At 39.5% G+C, this 25,941-nt stretch overlaps 1 protein-coding gene across 1 annotated transcript; it reads right to left on the bottom strand.

Moving 5' to 3' along the window:
• Window positions 1-262: 262 nt before the first annotated feature.
• KLHL31 (kelch like family member 31) lies at window positions 263-20,358 on the bottom strand. Its single transcript, XM_012780761.2, has 4 exons — window positions 20,275-20,358; window positions 20,091-20,161; window positions 7,795-8,999; window positions 263-5,700 (listed from the first exon to the last, which is right to left on the bottom strand). Exons 3-4 carry the CDS (start codon window positions 8,964-8,966, stop codon window positions 4,968-4,970), a joined length of 1,905 nt encoding a protein of 634 aa, XP_012636215.2. The 5' UTR covers window positions 8,967-8,999; window positions 20,091-20,161; window positions 20,275-20,358; the 3' UTR covers window positions 263-4,967.
• Window positions 20,359-25,941: the final 5,583 nt, after the last annotated feature.

The raw sequence follows: 25,941 nt of genomic DNA, 5'->3' as shown, positions 1-25,941 counted from the left end.
ATTCCAAATGGTGAGGGCTGAGCTAGACCAGGGTTGGGCTGGCTTTTGAGTTACAAAGCAAGTTTCTACTGATTTTTTTTATACCTTTTTCTTTTACTAGTCTTCAAGCTATTGAAACATTTCTTCAATTATTTGTCATGTTGTTGTTGCTATTGTGTATGGGTGAATCATCGTGAAAACTAAATAGAGAAAAAGCCCCAAACACTCCAATCATCACAGAAAGGACACTTCAAAACTGCTCACATTTAATCATTGACCAAGCTCTTATTGAATGCAGCTTTATTGATAGTGACAAGGTTACAAAATAACACTACATACATTTTAGTTTCTTGTTCATTATATAGTACCAGAATATTTTAAGAAAACAAAGAATTTTTTTTTTTGCCAAAATTTGCTGAACAAATAAAAAGTGTTTTAGGAATATCCAAGAAAAGCATCCTATTTCAAATTCCCTGAGAGGGAAAAATAAATGGTATTTACCCTCTGAATGTCTTGGAAGGTAAATTTTTGATATTTTAGAGTCTTTAGTTTTCATAATTACTCATGAAGGAGTTTTTGGAAAATTATGCTATAATTTTTATTGGTATGAAAAGAAATACTGAAAGGTAATTCCTTTTAATGCCGCCTTGTGCTAGAGAACATAATTCATCAGTGGTTGGGATGGGAATCTAGCTCATTCAGAGCTTACACAAATTCATGTCGTTTTAACTAAGGGAAAAAAATAAATGATAAGCGATTTGATAATAATTCCTTTGATCTGGTTACTTGGATAAATTCTGAAGACACTTGTCCAGGACAAGCAGGAAAAAAAAAAATTGACCTCTTACATATTTCATATTTCCAGGTAAACCTTTATTTACATGAATGTTTGTAAAAGGCAATTGCTATAATTGCTGCTCTGCCTTAAACCATAGAACCAGTCAGTACTCACTTCCTTATTACCTCAATTATACTTCTTCATTCATAATACTCTACTACTATCTAATCATTGTTTTAAATTATATTAATCTGTACCATCACTGACCTTCTATTCATAACCATTCTTACAACATAGGAAGTAAAAACAAAACTCATTCAACGCACTGAAAGCAACTAGCACACCAGGGATGACAACTTGGCACCAAGAGCCTAACTAAAAGTGGACAAACTACATTAGAGTCTGGCTTCCTGGAGACTTTCATCAGGCGTCTGGCCCATTCAGAAAAAGAGACCTTGAGTCTTATTATTTCAGCTGCTGGGAAACGTGCTAGTTCTCTGATACGTTTAACCCATGCTTTTATTTAATTATAAGGTTCAGGCATTACAAAAATAAGAAGTCTTTTTTTTTTTTTTTTAAGAAAAATAAAAGGAAATATATGGTTGGATCCTAAGATTTGGGAGTGTAATTGAATGTAAGCTTAAAACATAATAAAAAATTTCCAGTTGGGAAACATGGAGAAACTGTCATGTTTTCTAGGAGCGACTGCTTCAATACTTGGGTTAAAGAATGTTTCATGCACACATGAAAAGGTGATACACATCGTTTTGATTCTGTATTCTTTTGTGTCTTTCAACCAGCAGTGCAGGATGTTCCAGGATACAAAACTTTCATGAACCTTTACGTTCCATACTCCCTACCAATGTGTTATGTCACAAATCCTGGCATTCCAAATGCATATGGATCTTTATTGACCTGATTGCTGAAGCAGAAGTTAGAACAGCAATGCACCCAGGTTTTGGGGAAGCTCAAATATGTGTATTTTCTGAGTCTTCAGATAAACAATGCAGAAAATAAGTGAAATGGTAATTTCAAATGATTTCTCCAGCTCCAACATGTTCCAGTTTCATCTCCAGAAAGCCACTGCCAAGTTTTTGCACAACCTATCTTATCAAGCTCTGGTACATGAAAAATCCTCTAGTTTCAGTATCTCTTCTCATTTTTCCATCATATAATGTTACAATTGATCGATTCTTATTTCATTTCAAGCCCTAGGTCCTCCTCTTCATATAATTCTTCTAAGATTTCAAAGGGAGACATATCTATTACTGTGCATCAAGGAATTACATCTATTTGACCACTTATGATCTGCAAATTCTAATAAAACACTTTTTTTCTCTCAAAATGAACACTATAGACTCCTCAGTTTTATGAGTATATGTGTGTATATATATTTGTGATATATATATGCACACACACATATACCAAGGAAATGAACCACATATACACATACCAAGGTAAAGATGTTGTAAACCTCACATAGGCTTTGCAAGTATTGACCAAAATGATAAAAACAAACAAAAAAAATGACAAGTTTATTTTACCAATGCTGTTGCAAGGACAAAAGGCTATATATAGATTTCATCATTGGTAAATTAAGAGCTCCGTGATTTAACTTGCTCCATAAGCTAGTTTCTCACAAAGCTTTATTTTCCAGTCTGGGCATAGAAGGAGTCAAAGGAGCAGGTGCCTTTAGATCTGCCTCATACTTGGCGAAACTACTCCTCTGTATGGGGTAAGAAAATAGCCCAGAGTTTTTGCATTAATAATGTCTTGTTCTTAATTTATAGTGTTTATAGCCTTTATCTGAGTGTTACTATTAAATACGGGGCAATGATATAAAATTGTTCCACAAAGTGTACTACATGAACCACCTTTCACAGTTCAAACAAAATATTTTAGATATAAATATCATAACTCCAGCAATAACCTATCTATACAAGGTAGGAGAGGATAGGATTAATAAAAACCCAGTTATATTTCCATATATCTTATGTTTAACCCTTTAAATAGTTGGTTTATTTTTCAAAATCCAATTGCACATAACCCATAATTGATAGGCCACTTCCTCTCCAAAACAAATAAGCTATCAAAGAATAAAGTGATAAATAAGAAGAAAGGAAAACATGTATCATTTACTGCAATCACTCTCGTTCCCCAAAACTTGGCAACCATGTAAGAAAAATGATATCAAGTGGATACACTCTGATTTACAAAGCTAATTTGGAGCAGATGAGATTAACAAAAATAGGACAAAATCGGCATATATTCTTTTAACATTTCTATGTGAAATGAGTGTGTTAGATTTTTAATTAAGAAATCAGGGCTGGATGCGGTGGCTCACGCCTGTAATCCTAGCACTCTGGGAGGCCGAGGTGGGCGGATGGCTCAAGGTCAGGAGTTCAAAACCAGCCTGAGCAAGAGTGAGACTCTGTCTCTACTAAAAATAGAAAGAAAAATTAATTGGCCAACTAACATATATAGAAAAAATTAGCTGGGCATGGTGGCACATGCCTGTAGTCCCAGCTACTTGGGAGGCTGAGGCAGTAGGATCGCTTGAGCCCAGGAATTTGAAGTTGCTGTGAGCTAGGCTGACGCCAGGGCACTCACTCTAGCCTGGGCAACAAAGTGAGACTGTCTCAAAAAAAAAAAAAAAAAGAAAGAAAGAAATCAGGAGGATTGATATGAATGGGAAACAAAGGCATTTACCAACAGGAGAACCCATTCATCCAGTTATTGACAAATCTAAGAATTCTTAATGTTTCCTTCATTCTCATCATATAAAAGAGTGGGCAAATTAAATTATTGTTATTGGTTGTACAACCTTCAGGCTATTGAAGCTTTAAGTTAATGGTCCTTAAGGACATGGTTTTATTTGGTGATCTTCCCAGTGCTTACATTAGGGTCAAGGTTGCTTTTAACCACGCTGGTGTAGCTTTTAGGGAGACAGTAAGGCTCCCAGGATACTTGAAATTCCTTTAATAGAGCAGTGGTCCCCAAGTTTTTCAGCCCCAGGGACGGGTTTCATGAAAGACATTTTTTCCACCGATGGGGCAGAGGGGTATGGTTTTGGGATGACTCAAGCGTGTTACACTTATTGTGCACTTTTCCCCCTATCATTATTACATTGCAATATGTAATGAGATAATCATACAACTCACCATAATGCAGAATCTAATGCCCCCGGCTGATTTGACAAGAGGTGGAGCTCAGGCGGTGATGCGGGCAGTGGGGAGGGCGGTAAATACAGATGAAGCTTCGCTGGCTCACCAGAGCAGCCCGGTTCCTAACGGGCCACAGACCATACAGACCAGTCCACTGCCTGGGGTTTGGGGGCCGCGGTAATAGAGGACAAGGGGTAAAGTGTGAAGACTTCTAGGAGAAACGACAAAAGGACTTAAAATGATTTACATTTTAAACGCCCCCAAATGATTTACACTATAGTTATATGACTCACGGCAGTTTCTTCTTTGAGAGCAAGATTTTACGATGGAAAACACACTGGGGGCCTGAGGCATGGAGGAAGAGGGGAACATGCTAACACAAAGGTATCATCGGCTTGACAGTCCCTGGATGGGATCCCTATTCCTTTTCGGTCAGATTTTGTTACATAAGTTCACTGACTTTGCCATGGGATGCCTTTCAAAATCCTTCACTCAAGTATAGGGGGAAAATTGCATTGAGACTTAGAATGAAATCTTAAGTCTATATGGATATAGGCAATGTCCATTTTTAAATAAAACCTATAAATGAGCATTTTCAACTTTCTAAAGAAAAAAGAGAGAGAGAGAGGAAAATACACTTTTGAACGTGAGATCGCTTTACTCACATAAGCTTCGTGTGTACTAAAGTGTAGAAGAAGAAAAATCTCAAATGTGGGTGTAACCGCTATACATTCAGGAAACATGCCTCGTTGGATACGAATTCCGTCTGCCACCCAGTGGCCGCTGAACATAAATTCTACTTCTTCTGTTGGCTATGGCACTGTATTTTGCTTTTTTTTTTTTTAAATAAAAATAAAAATAAAAAGACACAGAGGTAGATTATGCCATACCAGGAATTTAAAACCACCAGGACCTGTGCCTCGATGCATTTCAAAATACGACCGGTGTAGTAAATGTTACATATTTTCCTTTTCGCGAACTCAAAGGCTAACGACGTTGGTTAATAACGTGTTCTTCCTTGCTGCGCCCCCGCGTCTACCCGGGGCTCAGATGCTGACTGGCACAGAGGACACCGAGCTGGCCCGGGATTCCCGAGTCACGTGGTTGGGCATGGAGAGCGTGCAGCAGGACACGCCCACGGTGGCCTCGGGCAGCTCGTCGTCCTCCGTCCACTCGTTGAGCTCGGGGCTGAAGCACTGGATGCACTTCTTGTACTTCTTCTCGCCCTCGTTCCAGCCCCCGACCAGGTAGGCGCGGCCGTGCAGCGCCGAGGCGCCCGCCGTGCTCACGCCCGCCGGCAGGGGCGCCGCGTAGCTCCACTGGCCGGCCGCGGGGCTGTAGCACTCCACCGTCAGCACGTCCACGCGCTCCCCGCGCGGCCCCACCTGGCTGCCCCCCATCACGTACACCCTGTCGCCCAGCGTGACGGCGCAGTGCCAGCCGCGCGGCGTGCTCAGGCTCGGCAGCTCCTGCCACGAGTCGCGCGCCGGGTCGAAGGCGCACACGGAGCGCGAGTACGCGTTGGCGATGTAGCCGCCCGTCACCAGCACCCGGCCGTCGGCGACCGCGCTGGCGTGGCAGCAGCGCGCCACCTCCAGGGGCGCCTTCGGCTGCCACTGGTTGGTGGAGGGCACGTAGCACTCCAGCGAGGCCAGGCTGCCTTCGGCGTTGCGGCCGCCCACGGCGTACAGCAGCCCGTTGAACACGCTCAGGCTGAAGTGCGTGCGCTTCTGGGTCATGCTGGCCAGGTGGATCCAGGTGTTGAAGCGGGGGTCGTACCTAGAAAGGGCAGAGGGAGAGCGTGTGACGGCTTTGCCGGTGGCAGCCGGGCAGTCTGTGTGTCTCCGCAAACCATGATGCGGGGATCCCCACGCTACCCCTGCGAGGAGGCGAGGGGCCCACCGCACCTCCTCGCCTGGGGGCTGGCGTTTCTCTCCTAGCCAGGAAAAATGCGCGACTCTTGGAAGAGGCAAGGCAGGCATTCGTGACTCCCAGCCCCCTCCTCCATTTATAACGCCACTCTTTTTATTTGGGCCACTGGGAGAAGAGCCCACAGAGTCCCCTTTCCTCCATATGCAAATATCTGTCATTCAGTGCGACTTTTTGAGACGCGCACGTGGGGACAGCTGCGTATTTGTGGCAATTAGAGGAGGAATTGGAGGACGCTTCAATAAAGTCAATTCCACCTATCTTCAGACGCCAACCATCCCCAGCTCACTCTTAGCGCTTAATTAAGTAAGGAAGGGACTATTTTTCTCCTTTTCTCCCAGACCCCTTATTCGGGCACCTATTTTGGCCACTGCCACAGTAGGGCCAAGCCGCTCCCCCAAGTCTTCTCTCATCTGTTAGAACGAGACCAATGGAGCTCATGTCTAAGAGCATCAACTAAGGCTTACCTTGTGATATTTTTCTATTTTCCAGCACTTTTCAGTAGATAAGACCTTTTAGTTTAGGGACATATATATTTTTTCAGTGCTCAAAACTATTATTTTAGTTATTTATTTTTTGAGACAGAATCTCACTCTGTTGCCTGGGCTAGAGTGCCGTGGCGTCAGTCTAGCTCACAGCAACCTCAAACTCCTGGGCTCAAGCTATCCTCCTGCCTCAGTCTCCCAAGTAGCTGGGACTACAGGCACGTGCCATCATGCCCGGCTAATTTTTTTTTTTCCTATTTTTAGTTGTTTGGCTAATTTGTTTCTATTTATAGTAGAGAAGGGTCTCGCTCTTGCTCAGGCTGGTCTGGAACTCCTGAGCTCAAGTAATTCTCCCACCTTCGCCTCCCAGAATGCTAGGATTACAGGCGTGAGCCACCGCGCCCCGCCCAGAACTATTGTTTTATAAGCACTCAAATCAATACTGCAAAAACAGCGGCCTCAATAGTAATAGGTGGGTTGTCAGCAGGAGGAAAATCAGCAGTCATAGAGAACCAATGCTTTCCTGTTTACACAGTTCGGAAGTATTGTAAATACAGAACTCACACCTTCAGGTTGATGTTCGTCTTTGTCTCATTTAACTCCCAAATCAAAACTTAACTACAGTTATAAATTATAGGCTAAAAATCACCGAAGTGTTTGGGTTCTTTTAAATGATGCACACACGCATGATGAAATAATAAAGAATATTTTTCATGAAATACTGTGCACATTTTCAGTCTTGCTCACTAGTTATGTTTAACTTTTACTACTATCATGATAAAAGCATGACTTTCTGAACATTTCAAATGTATTAGAAGTTTAATTTTATCCTAAATATACAAAATGATATGGGAATTGGAATTCCATTTTTCTGAAAGATTTATTATGCTTTCATTCTTTCTACATGTGTCAAATATACTGACATTTTCCATTATTCAGTCTTCAAATAAATATTTTAAATTAATTAGCTGGTACATTTTTAATGATCTCATTCTATTTGCCAATTATGAATCAGACAGTTGTCAGTAGCAGTCACATAAAAGAAATTTTGTATTATTTTATTATTTTTTTACCATGTAATATTAAAAACTAAATTTTATCCAATTTCTTTCAATAGTCAGTGTATTGTGAAGAGTACTCAACTAGAAATGAGTGAACATGAATTGCCACTTACTAGGGTCAAAAATTCTCTGGGTATGAGGTTTCTCATATGTAAAATCAGAATAATCATATCTTCCCTGTCCACCTCAAAGGCTTATTTCAGAAATCTCAAGTGCATCCTATACATGAATGCACTTTATATTATGTAAAGTGCTGTACATATGTAAGGTGGCATTATTATTATTATTATTTACTGAGACAATGAACTCAGCTAATAGGCACGATTAATTTCCTTCTATACAAGGACAATTTCTCCATAATATTGGACCATTTCAGTTCCTAATAAAAGATCAAATACCTGCAGAAATTGCTGACTGCATGCTTGGCTTGATTTCTTGCATCATTCTGGTCTTCCCCACCGGCCACATAAAGAAATCCATCCATCACGGCCACGCACTGATTAAAACTCTTGGCTGGCATTTCTGTAAGCTTGCTCCATCCATTTTCAGGGTCTCTATACAAGATGTCTCTACTAAGGGACTTCTCGGTAAGGCCTGGGCGACCCCCAACAGTGACGAGGACTCGGCACCCCCCTCGAATTCTTGTTCGCCTAGATTGCAACGTGTTTTGATGATATGGAAGTAAGTGGTAGTTCATAGCGTCTACGAGAAGTTTGTGACAGTCAGCATCTTGCATCATTCTTGGTACAGATTGAACATAATTGACCAGGTCTTGCGCAGAGATGGTACCAAAGCGAATATTGCTCAAAAGATCTGCGGCATATTTCACTCTCTTTTGGTCAAATTCTAACCATTTCATTGCAATCTGGAATGCCACTATCTCAGAAGGCAACTGTAAGTCATCATCTATAAGAAGTTCATTAATCTGTTCAAATGTAAGTTTCATAAACTGATCTGATTCTGCAAATTCAAGGAAGTTATCCCTGATGAATTTCTGGGCTGCTGCTTTTGCGTTTTTCAGGGAGTATGTTTCTGCGATGTTAACAACGTACATGCAATTCTCGACGCTCATCTCCCGTATCAGAAAATCGCTGCACATCTTTACAAGAGTATGGATCTGAAGATAAACAGCAGCAGAAATAATGCTTCCTATTGTGTACAAGGACAGAGTCAGCTTTCCAGTGTAGGCATAGGCAATGACAGTGGCCAGGCCTAGTGGCGCAATGTCATTAAGATCCACTCTCTGAGTTGATGGGTCTTTTTTAAGGATGTTGTAAAAATATGCACTGCAGGAAGCCATCACTGACTTATGAACGTCAAAGGATTTGGTTTTGGTACCAATGACTAAGTCACAGAGGAAGCTCTCTTGCCGCATTTTACTTAAACCTTCCAAGAGGTTGGGGCCGTAAGAAGCATCTGTTAATTCAGAAGAAATGCAGCTAAGGCCATTGCCTCCCTCTAGGAGCCCATTCAGAGCATTCAGTTTGTTTAGGGGGCTGTCTTCTACAATTATAGTCATCTCATTGATATCGCCTTTGTTCTTTTTGACAATCTTCTTTTTGGGCGCCATGTTGGCAAACACACTGTCACAGGCAAGAGCTTGCTAAAAAAAAAAAAAAAAAGGTATGATTTTATTTTAATTGTGCTTTGGACTTTGAAATACCACATTGAGGAACTCCTTTTTCATAAGATAATTTTTTAATGGCATAAAGTATATTCATCCTCAAACATAGATTTAAAAATTTACACTAAACTAGATGCACATTTTTTTTTGCAGTTTACTTCAGTGTCAAGTGTTGACGACAATTTTAGAAAGATTTATATTATCAAATGAGATCTCTCAGTAGGTGTATGGCCAAGTAATTATTATATGGCAGAAATGATGAAATTTCCTCTTTCCTATACAGTAATTGTAGAATAATAGTTCAATATCATTTGAAGGGCTTAATTTACTCCCTTGAAAAAGTGAATTATAACCACTGTGACGGTTTTCCTCAATAAAATACTAAAATTCAGGTGTCCATATAAAATGTAGAAGATATTATGGAAAGAGGATTTTATTCACAGTAGCAACGAAACCTGTTACATTTTAAGAGACATAGGTACTTGACTGGAGTTTAGTGAGCCCCATGGTAAGCACTATAGGATTTTGCCACAGGATTTAAAAGAAGAGAGACTCTCTTATATGGACACATGGATGTCAATTCTGTGAAATTGTAGTTACTCCCTTTGTAAGCTTTTTTTCTGTTTGGAACTGAATAAAAGAATTCCAGAGTTTAACTGAGGGAGTAAGTATAAAAGAACACCTAGGAATTTTATTTAAAGGAATACCAAATAAAAAAATTACAGGAATTAAAAATGTGTGATAATCAGGAATGGGAAAAAATTTAGTGAAGGGTAGAAATTTAGTGAAGGGTAGAAACCCATATATAAAAATATGTGTGGATATATATTTATATATAAGTATGTATTGTAAATAATATATAAAAATACATTATATAAATACATATTTCTAATAAAATAAAGGGTAGAAACCCATAGTATATGTGCGTATGTGTGTGGATATACAGTATATCAGTTCTCAGTCTTTTGGCTAAGATCAAGTGATATATGAGTATATATATGTATGTATGCATATGGTATGTATATATATTATATATGATATATATGTATATATACATATAGTGTATATATGTGTGTATATTGTGTATATAGTGTATATTGTGTGTGCACACACAAATAATTTTTAACATTTTAATAGTTAATTGCCATAATGTTTAAAAAATTTCAATAAATCAATAGGAAAAAGATAATCCAATTTAAAAATGGTGAAGATTATAAATAGGGAGTTCACAGAAGATAAAATACAAATAGTAAATAAATACATCTTTAAAACTAAACTTAATAATAATTAGGGAATTGTCGACTGAAATTCAGAGATCCTTTTTTATTTATTTATTTTATTTTGTTTTTATGAAGTAAAACTCTTTTTATGTAGTAATGATGTAAACTGTGAATATGGAGAAAATCATAAATAATTTATATAAAGGTTACTAGAATTAAGAGGTAAATTTAGTAAGGTCATATGATAAAAGACCAGTGGGAAAAATCAAATTTGCTTCTATATAATAGCAATATTTGGACCATGCAATTTCAAAATAATATTAACATAGTATTACATATTATATAACTGGGGATCATTTTATCAAAGGCATATAAAACCTTTATACTAAACACTATAAAATATTGCTGAGAGATGTTAATGAAGACCTAATTTAATTTAGATGTATACCATGTTTATGGACTGACAACACTGCTATTTATTTCCCTTTAAAAGATCTATAGATTCAGAAGAATTCCAAGCAAAATCCAAGCAGAGTTTTTTTGAGAAAATTGACAAGTTGATTTTATAATTTATGTCAAAAGGAAAAGGACATTAAACAGCCAAAACAGCTTTTCAAAGGAGAACAAATTTGGATAATTTATACCACCTCACTGTGAAACTTACAAGCTATAGTAATTAAAGAAATATGACATTTCTGTATGGAAAGACAGATTAGTAGAACCAAAGAGAAGCTGTAAAAAGAGATGCTAGGATGTATGTTTGAATGACTTTCTACAATGTCATAAGGTAATTTAATGAAGGAAAGAATAGTGTTCTTAATAAATTGTGCTAGAAAAAACTGGTATGCTCATCGGAAAACAGGATTCTCAAACTTCACACCACATCATACAAAAACACTAACTTAAATGGATTCTGGATCTAAATGTAGAATCTAAAACTATAGAACATTGAATAAAAAAAAGAAAACATTTTCACAACCTTAGTGCAAAGATATCCAACACATGAAAACATTTTCACAACCTTAGTGCAAAGATATCCAACTAATCATCAAAAAAGAAAAACACTGATAAGTTGGACTCCAGAATTTAAAACTTTAGTTTTCATTGAACAGAAGTTTTGAAGATTGAAATTTCATCATTAAGAAAATAAAAAACTGTCAGACACTGCTGTGACTATAAATAAAAATAAAGAAAGAAAGAAAGAAAAGAAAAGAAAAAGGAGGGACAAACTGTGCGAAAATATTCATACTTTCTGTATCGAACATAACTTTTACCCAGTATTGATAAGTTGATAAAGAATCCTTACTATTCAATATAAAATGTCAAACTATACCCCACACACTGTAAATGATTTGAAGCAACATTTCCTAAATATGATGGTCATTTGATACATCAAAAGATAGTTTCACAACATTTTTCATTTTCGAACCAGAATACCTGTAACTGTTATCTTATATCTGGGAATTCTGGGAAAGAGAGATCCAGAAAGGGGAAGCCCAGTGGAAACTTGAATCTTCAGGAAGGAATGAAGAACATCAGAGATGATAAACATCAGGAAGAATATAAAAGACTATTTTCACCCTAGAGTTCTTTAAAATACATATGAGACCCCAAAGCAAACATGATAATATTATCTTGTGAGGATTATAACATATGTAGATGTAATAGTATATATGATAATTACAGTATAAAAGATAGGGTGATGGTGGTAAAAGAACCTAAATTTCTGCATTTTATGTGAAGTTGTATAATATTAACTTTTGTAGCCTGTGAAAACTTAACTTTGCATATCATAACTTCTAGAGTAATGCTGTCCTATAGAAACATTACATGAGCCACATATGAAATTTAAAACTTTCCAGCAGCCACATAAAAGGAACAAGTGAAATTAATTTTAGTAATAGATATTATTCAACCAAATATATACAGTTATTATCATTCCAACATGTAATTTCTATAAAATTATCAATGTGATATTAATGTTTTACATGCTTTTTTTCTACCAAATTTTCAAAATCTAGTATGTATTTTATACTCACAATACACATCACTTTAGACTAGCCATATGTCAAGTGTTAAATAACCACATGTGACTGTTGACTATTGTATTGGACAGCAGAGCCTTAGAACAACCATTTAAAAAATGCAAAGTATAGCTGAAAAGCCAATAGATAACTTTAAATGGAATTCAAAAGAGGGCAGAGAAGTAGGAACGGAGGAACAAAAATTAGAGGGGATAAATAGAAAACAAGTAATTTAATGGTAAACCTAAATCCAACCATATTAATCATTATATTAAACATTTATGGACAAAGCATTCTAATCAAAAGGCAAAGATTGCCAAAATGGATAAGAAAAGCAAGACCTAAATATATGCTGTCTACTAGAGACTCACTATAAATACAAAGACACAAATAAGTGAAAGTAAATGGATAGAAAAAAATGTACTATGGAAATAAACATGAAAAGGCTGGAGTGGCTGTATGAATATCAGCTAGAATAGACTTTAAGAGAAAAACTTTTACTAGTGATTAAGAGGGAATTTCATAATGATAAAAAAATTTCACCATGAAGATATAACAATCCTGAATATACATATGCCTAATAACATAGCTTCAAAATATGTGAATCAGAAAGTGACAGAATTAAAGGGACAAATAGACATTTTGGCAATTATACTTGAAAGTGTTAATAACTTTCAGCAATTGATAGAACTAGACAAAAAAATAATAACATTATAGATTCTTTGCACAACATTATTAATCACCCAGATGTAATTAATATTTATAGAACATTACACCCAATGACTGCAGAATGCAAATTCTTCTTGGTACATTCACCAAGTCAGATCCAATGTTGGGCTACAAAATATGACTCAGCAAATTTAAAAGTATTGAAGTCATACAGAGTATGTTCTCTTATCCCAAAGGAATTAAATTAGAAATTAGTAACAATAAGCTATCTGGGAAAACTATTTAATTTTAAATATTTGAAATTTAAACTATATACTTTTAAATAATCCATGAGTCAAAGAAGAAAATCACAAGGGAAATTAGATAATATTTCAAACTGAATGATAATGAAAATAAAACATACATACCAACTCACTACTTATCTGTAATGTGACTTTCAGTAGGTTACCTAACTAACCTCTTAGAGTCTCCATTGACTCATCTCTACAGTGAAGATAATAATAGTGTCTACCTCATAGTGTTGTTGCTGAAAGCTTAATGTGGAAATAAATGTCTGTAATAGCATTTAGTAGAGTACCTGGCAAAAACCAAGTGTGTGTTCAAAAAAATTCGAGCCATTTTCATTAGAAGCAATAGCTTTTGTTAGCTGTGTCTTTGGGAATAAAAGAAGGGACCTGTTTAAGCTTTGGGGTGAAGCAAATCAGAGAAAGCCCCCCACGTCATGGAAAAGCAGTCATAAGGAGCAGGAGGCAATATGGGACAAGCACACAGTGACTCACAATGACAAGTGGCACACAGTAACAGGAGGGATTTCTAGAACATGTAAATATTTCTAAGAGATTTTTCAAAACACCAGGGAGAGAACTGGAATTCATGCAATTACATAGGCCGAGGAACAGATTATTTTTATTTTCATATGAATGGTAGGGGTAACCCTAGAAGTTTAGAAAACTTGGGGGACACTTGGTTATAGGTTGGGTAAGCAAAACAACAGATTGAAGATACGTGCCTGGATTTAAGGATTCAAATTAAAGGTACTAATTTGGTGGAGTGGTGTTCGGGAAGATAACATGAACCTGGGTGGGTTCTGTTAACTGGGGGGTTTATAAAGAAGAGTGGGTATAGGAGGGAGAAGGTTACTACAAGTAGAGGAAATGTCTCACGGGGAAGCAGGAAGGCAGACTCAGCATGCCACCTGCACTCTAAGATGGCTAAGATCATAAGGCAGACAGTGGGCAGGTAACATTAGGCCAATTCATATAGGATATTGGATGCCATAAAGGGTTTGAATTTCATAAGTTAATATGCAGTTGAGAAGAATTAAGAATATCTCCAGGAAAGGAGAGGGCAACTTGAGGCTAGCCAAAATAGTGAAATCAGTAAATGTTCTTTCTCCACCTGCATTCTCTTATTTCCCGTTGATGGTTGTTGTCTCTTTTCTCCACTGTCTGGCCTTCATGCTGCCCCTCATGTTCCCTTTGTTGACCCAACCCTGGCCTGCTCCACTCATGGGAACTTCCATGACCCTTTATCTAAATTCTCTTGCCCTTGTCCCATTTCTCTAGGGCCCTACTGGGTGATACATTAACTAGTCTGACAAATGAATCCAAGCTAATCAGTTAATGAGCAAATCTACTCTACCTCCTATCTATGCATGCTTTTTGTTATGTTTTGTTTTGTGTTTTAGAGATGGGGTCTCACTCTGTTGTCCAGGCTGGAGTGCAGTGGCATGATTATAGCTCACTGCAACCTCAAACTCCTGGGCTCAAGTGATCCTCCTGCCTCAGTCTCCTGAGTAGCTAGGACTACAAGCACCTACCATGATGCCCGGCTAATTTTTCTATTCTTTGTAGAGACAGGGTCTTGCTATGTTGCCAAGCTGGTCTTAAACTCTTGGCCTCAAGCAATCCTTGCCCCTAAGCCTCCTAAAGTGCTGGGATTACAGATGTGAATCACTATACCCAGTCTTGCTTTGTTTTTTTAAAACCAGTGTCTTATGACTCACATAAAAATTTCTAACAGAGTAGCCTCTGTGGCACATGTATGTGCTACACACATGTATGTGTGTAGTATATATGTATATATATATATATATATATTTTTTTTTTTAATAAGAAAAGGCTTTTAGAGCCCTTGAAACCACTGCCCAGGAGTTCTCAGTCTGTACCATAGTCCTGCAATAAGGACATTGCTACAGACCCCTCAGAGGAACCTGAGGGTCAGAATCACTGCTTAGAAGCTGGGCAAAGCTCTGATGTTGTCACGAAGGCTGCAGAGATGTTCACTGGTTCCTATATCACAGCAAATGCTCTTTCTCTGGCCCCGCTCCTCCATCTCCCAAAAGCCACTGCTTTTCTCAATTTAAGGAGGACTGTGAGCCAGTAGGAATGGACAAGGGTCATCCTACTGCATCGTGTGCTCCTAGCCCTGTTGCGGAGGAGACTAGCTTCTTTTCTATGGGGGATTAGAACCCAGAGCCTCTGTTCTCATGGGGCAGACAGGGAAGCCTTCAACAGACTCTCCGGGCCTCTCCCACTGGGCCTATCTGGGGAGTACAGTCACAAGCGTGCGCCACACTGGGTGCACAAATGTGCACACACACGCATGCACAGCATGCCACTCCATAAACCAGTCACATTCCCCCCCACAGTCATATTTAAGTTAAGAGCAGGGAAATCTAAAGGTAAGAAGTCATAAAAGGGTAGCAATGGTGTGTGTATGTATATGAAAAGAATGTGGAGCCATTTAATTCACTTTCATTTACTCATTTAGTCACGGTGCTGGGCTTTGAGGCTGGTTATATGGGCTAATAGAGGGTGATCAGAATAGAATTGAAAGATGTAGACATCTTTTAAAAGACATCTTTTAAAAGATGTATGACCCAGTAACAAGGTCATATGTGAACATGTAGCCAAGAACAATTTGTATAGGAACCCTCATTGTTTCTCTCTACCATTATACAAATGTTCACCATGCACTCCAAGTCATATTATAGCTGATCACCAGTGATGGTCACAATGACAGTCAAAATGTGGCTGTGAGGAACAGGTGTTACAAAATGAGTTGCATATAGATGTTTATATATAATCTAGGTGCTGTGCGTTGCACTTTGAAAGTGTGTCAATCTTTTTGATTCAATTTATATTTTAACTTAAAGTGGGATGAGGGTTTTACTATTGTTTTTTTCTAAAGCTCTCTCTCTTTTTTCTTAACTGAGCAAATGCCTTGTGGTCTGCTGCTTAGGGGATCCCCAAGCTTGGTATCCAGGGCCATCACCATGGCGACCATGCCCTAGGGAGGGCTTTGACTCAAGTTATGGTCTGCATGGGAAGGTGTGCGCCTTGCTGAGCTGCTCGTGGCTCCGAGAGTTTTAAGGTTGTTTCTCCCTTTTTCCTGAACCACAACAGCCTTGATTGTCTCTCCCTGCCCAGAAGTGTTCGAACAACCTGCCCCTTGTGATCAAAGGGAGGAAGAACTTTACAGCCACCCCCCCAGGGACCGTTGGTGGCTTGCACTTTTCACATGGTCCCTACCATAGTAGGAAACTCATAGTAGGAAACTCCCTACCATAGTAGGAAAGCAGCAGGTTTAGCCACAGCAGCTGGGGTGGTGTAATGGGTGAGCAGCTATTTGGAGGCACTGCCAGTCCCTTCCTTTCCCTTCCCTTTTTCAGTCAAAGAAGAGGCTTTGCACAGGGTGCAAAGGGTTGTAGAGGGGTCCAGATGCTAAAACAACTAAATATTGTCAATTTCATATGGCTCCACTTAGCTAGAGGCCATGCCTGGCTTTTATCTATAAAGTATACCGACTCTATACGCAGAGTCAACTACGATTCTATTCTCTGAGCCTGGATATAGAACATAGGATCTAGAGCAAAAAAATTTAGTATGGGTTTTGTTCAAAACTTTAGTAAAATGGCTCTTTCACTTTCCTTGTCTTTTGTGTATGTTGTGGGGTGGGAGGGGATTAGAAATTGAGTTTTTGAGACAGATACCTCTTCGTGGAGCTATCCCTTCATTCTGTAGGAGCTCAGAGAATTCCCCTTTCCTGATTATGGACTCCACCACCTCCTTCCCTTTTGGCTCTATCCACTATCACCCAGAACACTGTCTTGGATCCCCTGGAAGAGCTGCCCATTAGAAACTGGGCAGAAGGGTAACAGAGACGTAATTCCACACTGCCCTCCCCACTGCCCACTGCAGATCCTCGCTCTGGGGCCATTTCTGTAACCATGGTATCATGTATTCAACACCTGATAAACAGCTGAGCACAATTACGAAAGTCGTCTCATTTTTCATCATCTTTTGTATTTGCCAAATTTAAGTATGTTCGTAATGAATTTCTAAATATAAATCAGCAAGATGGACCTATATCACATATTAAATGTAAACCAATACCTCCATTTCTACCTAAAATAATAGTTATATAGCTAGCATTTGTTCACTGAGCGCTTACTGTGTGCTGAGTCCTGGGTTAAGGATTTTATATGATTTTATTTTTTTAATGTAAAATCACAGAAATCCTAGGTTATGTTATGTTCATTTTTACAAATGAAGAAATTAAGTTTCAGAAAGAGTAAAAAAAAAATAATAAAAAACTTGTCCAAGGTCACACAAATAAGTATGCAGTGTGTATTGGAGCAAAGATTCAAACCCAGGTGAAACCCTGGCCCCACTATATTGCCTCCCTGAAATCCAGGGGATTTCAAACCCTGTAGGAGGTTAAAAGTTAGCTTTTTACAACACAAGAAGATAGAGGACGAGTGAAATAGAACTGAGGTTTATAGAATCAAAATTTGGATACGGAGAACAAGAAATGGTTATTTCTCGCTCCAAATACTGAAATAAAAGAGTTGCCTGTTTGAATGTAAAACAAATTCGTTTGGAGACATAGATCCTGTGGATTTCTTTACCCTATTAAGGGTAGTAAGAATGTGAAACCCCAATAGGTTAGGTAAACCAAATAAATAGGTTCAAGGAGAGCTTGCATGCATTTGTTGATCAAATAATCAGGTACTTCCTTTTAAGTGTTAGATTTTGTTTTTTGTTTAAAAAAATTAAATATTGTCAACTTTATATGGTCCGACTTAGCTAGAGGCCATGCCTGACTTTTATCTCTAAAGTACACAGACTCTATACATAAAGTCAACTATGATTCTATTCTATTCTGAGTCTGGATTCAGAACATAAGATCTATTGCAAAAATTTTTAGTTTTTTGGTTTTGCGAAAACTGTAGTAAAATGGCTCTTTCTCTTTCCTAGTCTTTTGTGTACGTTGGGGGTCCAGCAGGGGATTAGAAATCGAGTTTTTGAGACTGATGTCTCTTTGATCATCATAGAACTGAAAATTGGGTTTTATTGTTCATTCTGCTCTGACCATTTGATAGACCTGTGGCAAAACAACCAAATTTTCAGGATTTCAGTTTAATCATCTGTCAAACGAGGAATTGAGTCTATCCCTTTCAGTTCTAAAATTTTACAGAGTTAAGAATGCACAGCTGACTTTTGCTGTCAGAATTGTCAAAATCTGGTCCTCATTACTTCTTTCTCCACTATCAACTTCCATAACCCTAGAACCTACTCATTTATCAGATAGGGATAAACCAACTGAGACAGGGTTTCTTTGCATGGGATCTCTGTGTCTTGGTCTGAGTTGCCACATTTAGCAAATAAAAATCGCAAGATGTCCAGTTACATTTGGAACTCAGATAAACCACGAATCATATTTTAGTATAAGTATGTCCCAGGCAGTATTTTGGACATACTAGGCAGTTTTGGGGACATACTTACACTGAAAACTGGCTTGCAGTTTATCTGAAATTCAAGTGTAACTGGGCGACTTGTATTTTATCTAGCAGTCCTGCTCTAGGTTGTGTTTCAGGTGGGTCCATTCTGGAACCCTGCAGAATATTCCAAAACATATTGTGCATGTGTGCTTCTGTGTAGTTTCCTGTATCATGGGCTCAGTGCTTTCATGAAGTTCTCAGAAAGGCTTAAAACCCCCAAATAGATCCAGAACCACTGAACTGAGAATAATGTTGCCGAGAAATGCTACCCGTCGTGCCTGTAAACGGGCAAGTCCCCGTGAAAGTATCACACTGGCATCAAGTTCTTCCTGCCCCCAAACTGATCCCAGATGAAACTTTCTAGAATCGGTTTTAGAAGAGTTATTAACACTTTATATTTAAGAACATTCTCCTTCCTGCTGTCTTCCACCCTTGCCCCCTGGGAGAGACTCCACGCGGGGCAAGCTGAAAAGCCATGTGTGCTAAAGTGTCACTGTCACTCTCCTGCCAGAGTGAGCTGGAATCCCAGAATGTCTTCTTGCCAGAGGGGAGAATCAGCTGCCTGCTCCCTGTCCCTGCCACATTCCAGCCGCTGCATCTGTCCGCCTTCATCAGCACGCCCTCCAGGAATAGAAAAACTCCTGGCCCCTGCCCCTTCTGCTGCTGGACATCTTAAGCCTAACTCGGGTGGGGAGTTCCACTTTACCGTTTCATTCCCAACAGGATTTTTCACAGGAAACAAATATCACCTGTTTTTCAGCCAAATGACAAATTTGTGAGGTTTTTTTTTTTTCTTTTGCAGGAGGGATTTCTATTTTGTCAAAAGGTCATATTTCTGGCAATTAAAGGAGTTGTCTGATTTTTGTGCTACCAAGATGGTTAAAAGGGACACTATTGTATCAAAAGTGAGGTTTACATGATTCCTGATAAAAAAAAAAAATGAAGATGGAATTGTAAACTTTGTGGACAGTGCTTAAGAATTTTCTCTACCTCCTCTTCTCTATAAGCTAGCGAAAGAAAAATATATCTTATGCTTTAGAGACTTAAAATTATTATTAGAAATTGCAGGTAATTTTACTTTTATAGGGCATTGCTCTCATGCATTTATGTTACCGCGACATTCTCTTAACATAATGCATTTCTCAGATTTCCAGAAAAAAAAAAATGTTTTCTGCATCCCAACGTTAGATCAGGGATGTGAGTGAACAATCTGACCCAGCCAACAGACTCCCTTTCGGAAAATCGCTCTACAACCACAAACTCTCAGAGGCCCTGCTCTCTCCCACGCACCCATCCGCACACACCCCTAGAAGATGGATCTGCTCTAGAATGCAGAAAACAGCAATCAGCGACTGTGGTCCCAGCGCCTTACCCTCCTGTGTGAAGTGGCAGCCCGACTTGAGATGGTGAGGTCTTAGCAGCAGACTCCTCTTGGGAAGTGATCTGTAGGGAGAGAGAGAGAGAGAGGGAGAAGGAAAATCCGGTGGGGAGCCCCCAGCAGCCACCTGACAGGGCCCTGCTAGAGCAATTTTTAGAGTGACCCTTTGCCGTCCTACTGGATCAGGCAGGCCGAGCCTGCGCTCTGGCCTGGAGCTGCAGCCTGAGCTCTCTCCTCTCCCTCTTTGGCCTTCAACTCCGGGCCATCCCGGGCCAGGGGGCGGGGCTCCAGCTGGGGGAGGGGGTTGGGTTTCTTGACCAGACCAGTTGTTAAAAAAAAAAAAAAAAATTCAAGAGCTCAGTTAACCAGAATGTGAGGAAAGAAAAATAATGAGCATGGGCGTTTAATTGTTGGAAGCAGGAGTTAGAGTAGAATAAGAAGGGAAGCTTTGTGGATAAAAATTAGCTCCAGAAAGGTAAATTGCCTGCTCACCTCAGGTCTTTTGAGAAGATTGTGGTTATAAATAGACCGTTCTTTATAAGAGGAGCACATGTTTACCAGGACATGGTCCTTTCTATAGCACCTCACACATGGCGTTAGCATTATTAAGGCTATGGTATATAGTTCGATAAAATGAAGGCTAGGAGCAGTCCTTGATTATCCAGTGATCCATAAGCAGATCTGAGATGAACACACACTCTTAACACACGTGCAGGTTGGGGAATATCTACTTTGGCAACGTTTCGTATGAAAAAAAAAAAAAAATTCAAGGGATTATAATTGACCACAGGCTTTTAATAGGCACCAAGAGTGTTTAATGGCTGCTAAAAAAAAAAAAGTTAACATGATATTAGCTGCAATAATAGAACATAGCTCATGGAAAATAAATGTTCTTCGTAAGTGGAAAGTTATTCTTCATTAGTCAGGTGATGTGTTAAGCTTTGCTTGGGCCACCTTGGCACACTGGGAATTTACCGCATCCTACAGAAGAGGGCTGAAATGAAAAAAAAAACTTCAGGGGCTGCCAATATTGGGAACGTGTGAAGAAACATCCGACTAAGAGAAGACTCAGGATAGACAAGACTCTTGCAAGTTAAGTGTTATGGGGGGGCCATTGCGCAGCAAGAGGGCTCAGTGAAAATTTTCGTAGCCTGACATGTCAAAAATTAGGCTCACTGGGTGGAAGTTCTAGGGAAATAAATTAACACTAAGGAAGAAAAGTTCTGATTACAACTAGGTTCTAAAGGTGAAAATGGCAGCCTTGTATAAGAGCCAGGTCCCTATTTTTAGAAGGGTGGAAGTAACAGAAGCTATGGGATTGGTGTGACGTCAAAGGGACTCCGCTCTGGCTGGGGGCTTGCCCTGTGTCATCTCTGGTGTCTTTTCAACTCTAAGCCTCTATGATTCTATGTGTCCTGGCCTCTAGTTCTCCTGACATCTCCCAACTCATTGGATAGCATCTGCCTTAGTGACCACTTCTGTTGAATTTCAGCCTGCTTTTTTAGCACGGAAAAATATTTCGATTTTTTAAAAAAATTCTTTGCCTCCACCTGTAGATCTCTACCACTGAATGTGTCAGAAGCAAATCAGAGAAGCTTATGTTACGTTTTGCTTCTAAGCACTCCTTCTTGGTTCCACTTCCTTGACTCAGGTAAAAGGCCAGAGCTTTTAAACCTATTTTTACTGTAATAAAAATCAACTTTGGATCAGCATTTATGATTATGATGACAGGGCTTTCAAGAAGCAGATGTTGGTACCAATAGTATTGTCATCAAGGATTGAAGACTATTAATTCCAATTTTACTACAACAGCATTAAGGTACTCCATTGTTTTTGTGTTTGTTTGTTTGTTTGTGTTTTTGTCTTAGAGACAGGGTCTTGCTATGTTGCTCAGGCTGGTCTCAAACTCCTAGCTTCAAGCCATCCTCCCCTCTGGGCCTCCCAAAGTACTAGGATTACAGTACTAGGATTACCTTCTAACATACTCCTTTCAATAGAATATCATTTGAGGTAGAGGTATGAACACAAGTGGAAGAATAAAAGGCAAAAATGGAAAATCTAAGAGACACATCGATTAAAAAAGCATTTTTAAAGTAGCTGCCATATGCAAACATTCAACTGCTATGGCTTGTGTGCTGGAAACACAGGGGCGTGGACCATGGGTAGAAGGAGCCTGGGCAGAAGGCTGTAGTGCATTCTAAGAAATCTGGCCTTTATCCTTAAAGCAATGGGGGGGCCTATCCAATGAAGTTTATTTAATAAAAAAGAGTACCATAATGAGATTGGCATTTTAGAAAGAACACTCTAGCATTTGGGGGTGTAACCTTAGCAGAATTTAGAGAATTTCTGTTAAATAATTTGTTTCCTTTGTTAGCCTCTTCCTCTCTTCCACCAACCTCCCACTTCTGTCTGCCATGGAGCCAGCTCAAATGTGAGCCCCATGAGGGTAAAGAAGTTTATCTTGTTCACCGGTGAATCTCGAGTGCCTATAACAGTACCTGGCACGTGGAAGATGGTGAATAATTGTTTATTAACTGAGTAAGCAAATGAATGAATGAATGCATATTGAATGAGATGAGTAAGATGAAGTTAGAGGACAAGAGAATTCAGAGTGCATGCAAGAAGGGAATATAATAGCAGGCCATAACACTGAGCCAAGTAAAGAGGGCAATGAGGTCCTAAAGGCAGGGGATCTTTCTTGTTTATTACCACAACTCCAGAACCAAGACAATGCCTAGTTTATAGTAGGTGCTCAATAAATATTTGTTGAGTGAAAAAAAACATGCTAGCAACACTGTAAAATCCAAGATGGAAAGTATTGTGATATTTTGCTTTTTACTTATTCTAGCCATATCTTATAACAATTCACAGGATTCTCTAGTAAACACAAATGTCTTATTATCATTATTTTTTTTTTTTGAGAGAGGGTCTGTCTCTGTTGCCCAGGCTGGAGTGCAGTGGTGTAATTGTAATTCACTGTAACCTCAAACTCCTGAGCATCAAGTGATCCTCACATCTCAGCCTTCTGAATAGCTGAGACTACAGGTGTGTGCCAGCACACATAATAATTTTTTTTTTTATTTTTGTAGAGACAGGGTCTTGCTGTGTTGCCCAGGCTGAGGGTCTTTTTTTTTTTTTTTTTTTCTGAGACAGAGTCTTGTTCTGTTGTCCTGACCAGAGTACGGTGGCATCATCACAGCTCACTGCAACTCTCCAGCACCTGGGCCCAATCTCCTGCCTCAATCTCCCAAGTAGCTGGGACTACAGGCATGCACCACCATGCCCAGCTAATTTTTCTATTTTTGGTAGAGACAGGGTCTCACTCTTGCTCAGGCTGGTCTCAAACTCCTGACCTCAAGCGATCCTCCCACCTTGGCCTCCTTGAGTGCTAGGATTACAGGTGTGAGCCATCGCGCCCAGCCTAAAATCTTTTGTAGCTAAAAGCAGCTGAACAATAACCCATGGTCCCCAAAATATACCTGTCTGTTATAGATTATAACTCTGATTATTTAGCCAGTTCTCAATTCCTATCACCAATAGGAAATCCTTTAGAATGCTGTACAGGAATTACCTGGAGACTTTGTAAAATATTGACTCTAATAAGGTAGGTCTGGAGTGGGGCCTGAGATCTGCCTTTATGACAAGCTCATAGGTAATGCTGATGTTGCTGGTTCAAGGACCATACTTTGAATAGCAAGGATTTAGAGCACTTACCTACTCAACACCTAAAGAGAAAGGATTTGTTAGAAAGGCAATAGAAGCCATTCCATCAGAATGCAGTCTGTGTTCCAATATCACATCTACAAATCTACCTGGAAGAAGTCTCCAACCTTTCCTTCTTTGCCTTATGAAAATGGACCAGCCCCCTTCCAACCTCAGCCCCTCTACCAGTACTTTGGATTACGAAACAATCACCTGTTCAGGAGCCTTGCTCTATCAGTTCTCCCCTCTGTCCTGTCCCCAAGCCCCCTGTCCCCTGCCATCTGCTGGCCAATTTCCACCACCATGTAATGGTACTCACAACACACCCACTCTCCTGCCTTCATACTTGCTGTTTCAATTGCCTAAATGGTCTTTCTCCTCATTTTTGCCTAGTGAATTCCTTACTTGTCTTTTGCATCTTTGCTTCAATATCACTTACTCCAGAAGTCCTTGCTTGAAACGTCAACTCAGGTTCTCTGTTTCCACAGTGACTTTTATTTCTCCTTCCATGTCATAGTTCAGTACTCCTCACTGGACTAAAAGTGCCATAAATAATACAATCTAACATATATTAGTATAATACTTACTCTATACCAGGTAGGTAGCTTCTAAGATGGGCCCCAAATAATCTCTGCCTCCAGGGATTCATGGCCTTATATAATTTCCTAACTTTGGGTAACTTGCTTCTAACCAATAGAAAATAGAGAGTTGAGGGGAATATCACTTCTGTGACTAGGTTACAAAAGATCCTGATTACTTTCCTAATAGCAGACTTTCTCTCTTATTGGATTTGATGAAGCCCAGTGCCATGTTGGAGATGCCCAGGCCTGGGGTAGCCAGCTAGGAACTGAAGCCCTCAGTTCAGCATCCCCAAAGACATGACATGAATCCTGCCAATCATCAGTGAACTTGGAGTTAGACCCTTCCCTGGTTTAGCCTTCAGATGAGGCCCCAGCCCTGGCTAACATCTTGATTTCGGACTTTGAGAGATCCTATATCAAGAGAACCTGATTAATCTCTGCCTGAATTCCTGACCCAAAGAATCAGTGAGATAAAAAAAATGTATGTTGTTTTAAGCTGCTAAGTTATACAGCAATAGCTAATTAATACATATAAATTAGTCTATATGCTTTTCATCGATAGACTAATTTAGTCATTTCAAAAGATTCCTTTCCTACTTCGCTGCCCAGTTGGCCAGCATGACAGACTGCAGGGGAACTGAGGGGGAGAAGGGAACTGAATGGGAGAGAGAATCTGAGTGGAAACAGCTGGAAAACAAAGAAGCATAAAGACGGTGGTGGGAGTCTTGAGGGAGACAGGGGCTGTGATACATACATACAGGACACTGTAGTCTGCAGGAACAAAGGAATTTCTGATAGGGCCATGCGGCTGAAGGACCATAACAACAAAGATGCCTAATGGTCCATTTTCAGCTGTTTGCATTTTGCTGCTGTAAATGCTGTCTATAGCACAAAAGTTTTAGTAAAGTCTCCTACCCATAAATGCCTGGGTGGTTGTGTAGAGTGGTAATCAGTTGAAGACTCACCCCGGTTGGCACGGGGCAGACTCGATAGGAAAGCTGTGGCTGGGCTGGGAGGGGGACGTTCAACAGGGCAGTAACTTGGAGTCAGAAGGGACAGACATGAGCCTGTGGCCTGGGCAATTCCCTGAAATCCTGGCAAGGACGCAGAGCTTCCCAACGGCTGTGCCTTGGAAAGGTCAACCCAATTTTATTTAAATATCAAAAAGGCATGGAGACCTCAGCTGACATGTGGGTTACACAAGTCTTAACCCATTTGTCTTCACCAAGAAGGACTGGCTCAGAGATGGGTCACAGAGGACAAAAAAAAATGCTGTTTCTCATCTTTTTTATGTGGTAGAATTGATCTTTGCCTGAAAGAGGAACTGTTACTCCCCAAACAAATGGGAGTAGAGACAGGAGAGTCTGTATTACAAGAATTTTCTGAGAATAGACATGAGACATTGCCTTTTCAAGGTGAATATGCTTCATTGTTTCAAGGAATATGCTTTATTATTTCAAATACATACGTTTTAAGCAGGAAGCATTAGCTAAGATAAGCCCAGCCAACAACACAAAAAAATTCTTGCTTTTGGAAAATAAACATGAGGCCTATCGATGAAG

Source organism: Microcebus murinus, chromosome 5, assembly GCF_040939455.1.
Source record: "Microcebus murinus isolate Inina chromosome 5, M.murinus_Inina_mat1.0, whole genome shotgun sequence".
Classification (NCBI taxonomy): domain Eukaryota; kingdom Metazoa; phylum Chordata; class Mammalia; order Primates; family Cheirogaleidae; genus Microcebus; species Microcebus murinus.
This window is presented reverse-complemented; position numbering and strand designations above follow the sequence as displayed.

Bases quoted from the DNA above. Each gene is read 5' to 3' on its own strand.
- KLHL31 (XM_012780761.2), bottom strand. From the start codon at position 8,966: ATGGCGCCCAAAAAGAAGATTGTCAAAAAGAACAAAGGCGATATCAAT. The intron at 5,701-7,794 runs GTATTTGATCTT...TGCCCTTTCTAG, and splicing joins GCAGTCAGCAATTTCTGCAG to GTACGACCCCCGCTTCAACA.